The 3277-nt window shown below is 41.3% G+C and overlaps 1 protein-coding gene across 1 annotated transcript; it reads left to right on the forward strand.

Moving 5' to 3' along the window:
- Positions 1–1069: 1069 nt before the first annotated feature.
- On the forward strand, positions 1070–2814 carry LOC110720069. The gene is made up of 2 exons (XM_021899073.1): positions 1070–2011; positions 2662–2814. The coding sequence occupies exons 1-2, from the start codon at positions 1070–1072 to the stop codon at positions 2812–2814; spliced, it is 1095 nt and encodes a 364-aa protein (XP_021754765.1).
- The last annotated feature ends 463 nt before the right edge of the window (positions 2815–3277 follow it).

Genomic DNA, 3277 nt, shown 5'->3' on the forward strand with positions numbered 1-3277 from the left:
TCTGGTTTTGCTATTTCATTCTTAAGGGTATCTGTATTTCTCGGAACGCTCCTGCTATTTCTCACCTATTCTTTGTTGATGATTCCCTATTATTTTTGCAAGTTTCTCCAGAAGCTTGTGAAAATCTTATGGCTCCTCTCAGAATTTTGCTCTTTGTCGGGACAAGTGATTAATCTTCAGAAATCCTTTGTTAAATTTAGTCCTAACACCCCGACAGACTATCGAGATTTCCTTGGCCGGAGTTTGAAACTTCAGTGTAAGTCTACTCTGGGTTCTTATTTGGGTGTTCTAGTGGAACTGGGTCGTAGTAAGATTGCGGATTTTGGTTTCCTGATTGATAAGGTGGTTCAGCGTTTCTCGGCTTTCGCTTCCTTGGGTCTTTCGTCTGCAGCTAAATTGGTTATCATTAACTCTGTTCTGGTGGCATCTTTTAATCATATCCTCTCTATTTTTAAAGTTCCCTCGTCTATCTGTTCCAAGGTGGAAGGTCTTTTAGCTCGCTTCTGGTGGAGATCGGATCCTCATTCCCGAGGGTTGGCTTTGCGATCTACTACCCTTTTGCACCTTCCGAAGGGTCTGGGTGGATTAGGAATTCGTCAGCTTCACTCTTTCAATTCGGTTCTTTTGGCTAGACAGTGCTGGCGCATTCATCATAACCCTCAGCTTCTTGTTTCTTCTCAGCTCGGTATCCTTCTCTCCGTCTCTTTCAGACTAGGAGGATTCCAGGTTCTTCTTGGGGGTGTCAAGGCCTTTTACAAGGTTTTTCAGTGTTAGCTGAAGGTGCAGCCTAGAAGGTTGGTTCCGGGTCTCAGATTCACATTCTCCAGGACTCTTGGGTTCCTTGAGGTCCGATCAGGTTTCGTGATAATTGTGAGACACCTACCCCGTCTCATGTTTCTTCTATCATTGATCCGCGTTCCTACGCGTGGTATACATCTCGGGTTCATCAGCTGTTTGATTCCTCTACAGCTAGTCGTATTTTGGCCTTATAACGCCCGAGAAGACCGATGGATGATTTCGTTTACTGGAAATTAAGGACGAGGTATTTTCTACAAAATCAGCCTACGCCATGTTGTTACGTCGCCTTGACTGCTTTTCCAGGGGTTCTTGCTTTACTTCTTCATGGTGGAAGGCTTTCTGGGATTTGCCGCTTTTGCCCAAGTTACAATTATTCTGTTGGAAGCTCCTTCATAATCCGCTTCCTCTCAATGGTGTTTTGCAGCAGCGGGGGATCCCAGTAGAGACTACTTGTGTTCTATGCCTTGGATATCATGAGTCTGTTGATCATTTGTTTCGTGATTGCTCCTTTGTTTCGGACATCTGGATGTCTGTTCCACTGTTCTCATCTCTTGTCGTTCGATGGGACGTTCATTTCTCGGTCTGGTTTGTGGAGTTGATTTTCCAGTTACGGCAGAATAAACTCTGGGACACTCTGATCAGCGTAGTCTCTTTCTTTTGGGCCATTTGGATTGCTCGGAATCACAAAGTCTTTCGTCATGCTGTTATTTCTCCTACTGTAATTCTTCATATTATGCAGGACTGGGTTTCTCGAAGTTCTGCGGCTGAAGACTTTAGGGCCTCTCTTACTGGGGTTGCCTCCGGTTCTATCAGGCAACCTGTTCTTTCGTCATGTTATCTCATGGGAACTTCAGATTCTTCTGCTGATGTCTATCTTTTGATCGACGGTGCTTACAATTCCCATGATAATACTGCAGGGGCTGGTTGGATTTTTAGACCTCCACATTCTGATATAGTTCGTGGAGGTGGTTCTAGAGCTTTCCTTTCGTCTTCGGCCTTTCAGTCAGAGTTGCAGGCCTGTTTATGGGCTCTACAGGCTGTGGACCGCCGTGGTTTTCAACGCCTGCTGATCTATACGGATTACTCGATCTTGTTGCCTTTCCTTGGTAATGACGGGTGTCGGGATATTTCTTGTTTATGGCTGCTGCAAGATATCAGGAATTTAGTCTGTCGGTTTTCGTCCTGCGTTATTCAGAAGGTTCCTCGTCATTGGGTAGCTCCGGCTCATTGGTTGGCAACTCAAGCGCGTCAGCGTCGACTATTGTTGTGGTCTTTCTAGTTTTTTTCTGTTTCTTTTTGAATTTTCGTTTTTAGTTCGTCTTGTCAAAAAAAAAAACATCTGGTTTTGCTAAAGAATCACATTTGTCTTGTGCATTTATGCGTGTTGTTTGTTAATGAAGGATTATTGGATAGCTATTACATTTTTTAAATTCGCTTGGGGTGAAAAGAAATTAAAATTGATTGGTGAATCTTAACTGAGATTAAGAGTATTATTGTTGTTTGTCGCGATGTTGCAAGTTGTTGGTATGAGTAATTTGACAATGAGTTTGGATTTGTTTATCGAAAGGTATGATCTTGCCTCTATCTTTGACAATCAAGTCGATTTTATTAGACCCTCAGTCTATGTTGAAGGAAAGGACCTCTAGCTAGACTTTGCCCCCTTCATGATGATCCTTATTATTCAATTGGATTAAGTGTTTCCAAAAGGAGATATGATTTTTTTTTTTTATGATTGGTTTTGTAAACAATGTTGTCCACTCTTGTTTGGGAAAGTAGGACAAATTTGGTCTTTAGATTGATAATAGGATCCTTATTTGTGTTGGTAGTTCTCCTTGGTTGTGCTTTGTTTCTTGTGAGGGACAGTTATGTAGGAGGATTAAGAGTAAGATTGGACTTGCCGAAGGTGCAAATAGCTTTGTTGAAGTTGCTTTGGTTCATTATCATTTCACTCTTGGATTTGTTGTTTGGGTGTTTGATCTAGGAGGTCTGTTGATTATGCTTCTTGGTTACGAGTGATGTTAATTTGCTATCAATAAATGACATTTCCATTTGATTGATCATGTCGGCATGATGTTACCTTTAGGAATTGAGGACAATTCCTCTTGAAGAGGAGGAGTTTGATGTGAGAGCATGCACACTACTTTTGGGCCATATTGACTATTGTTGACTTGATCAAGATCAGAAAATAATTGAGCTTGATTTGAATATTTAGATGATTTTCCTCTTATGTGGGATGTGACTTAGGTTGTATTTGCTTAGTTATTATCTTGTAATTAATCCTAGTCTTTCATTTTGTGTGGTTTAGATTTAATTAGGTTTAGGTTTTATTTCGGGATTTGTTAAACATCGCCCACAAATTACTACATAAAGCCCACAAAATTCACTTGGTTTCCCTAAATTGCCCTTGACCTTAAAAAAAAAACACTCACACTCTCATCACTCACACTCTCATCACTCACACTCTCATTGCTCATCTTCT

Source organism: Chenopodium quinoa, unplaced genomic scaffold (assembly GCF_001683475.1).
Source record: "Chenopodium quinoa cultivar QQ74 unplaced genomic scaffold, ASM168347v1, whole genome shotgun sequence".
Lineage (NCBI taxonomy): Eukaryota > Viridiplantae > Streptophyta > Magnoliopsida > Caryophyllales > Amaranthaceae > Chenopodium > Chenopodium quinoa.

Coding starts and splice junctions, on each gene's coding strand:
- LOC110720069 (XM_021899073.1), top strand. CDS start 1,070: ATGTTGTTACGTCGCCTTGACTGCTTTTCCAGGGGTTCTTGCTTTACT. Junction 2,012..2,661: donor AGAAGGTTCCTCGTCATTGG/GTAGCTCCGGCT, acceptor TGTGAGGGACAG/TTATGTAGGAGGATTAAGAG.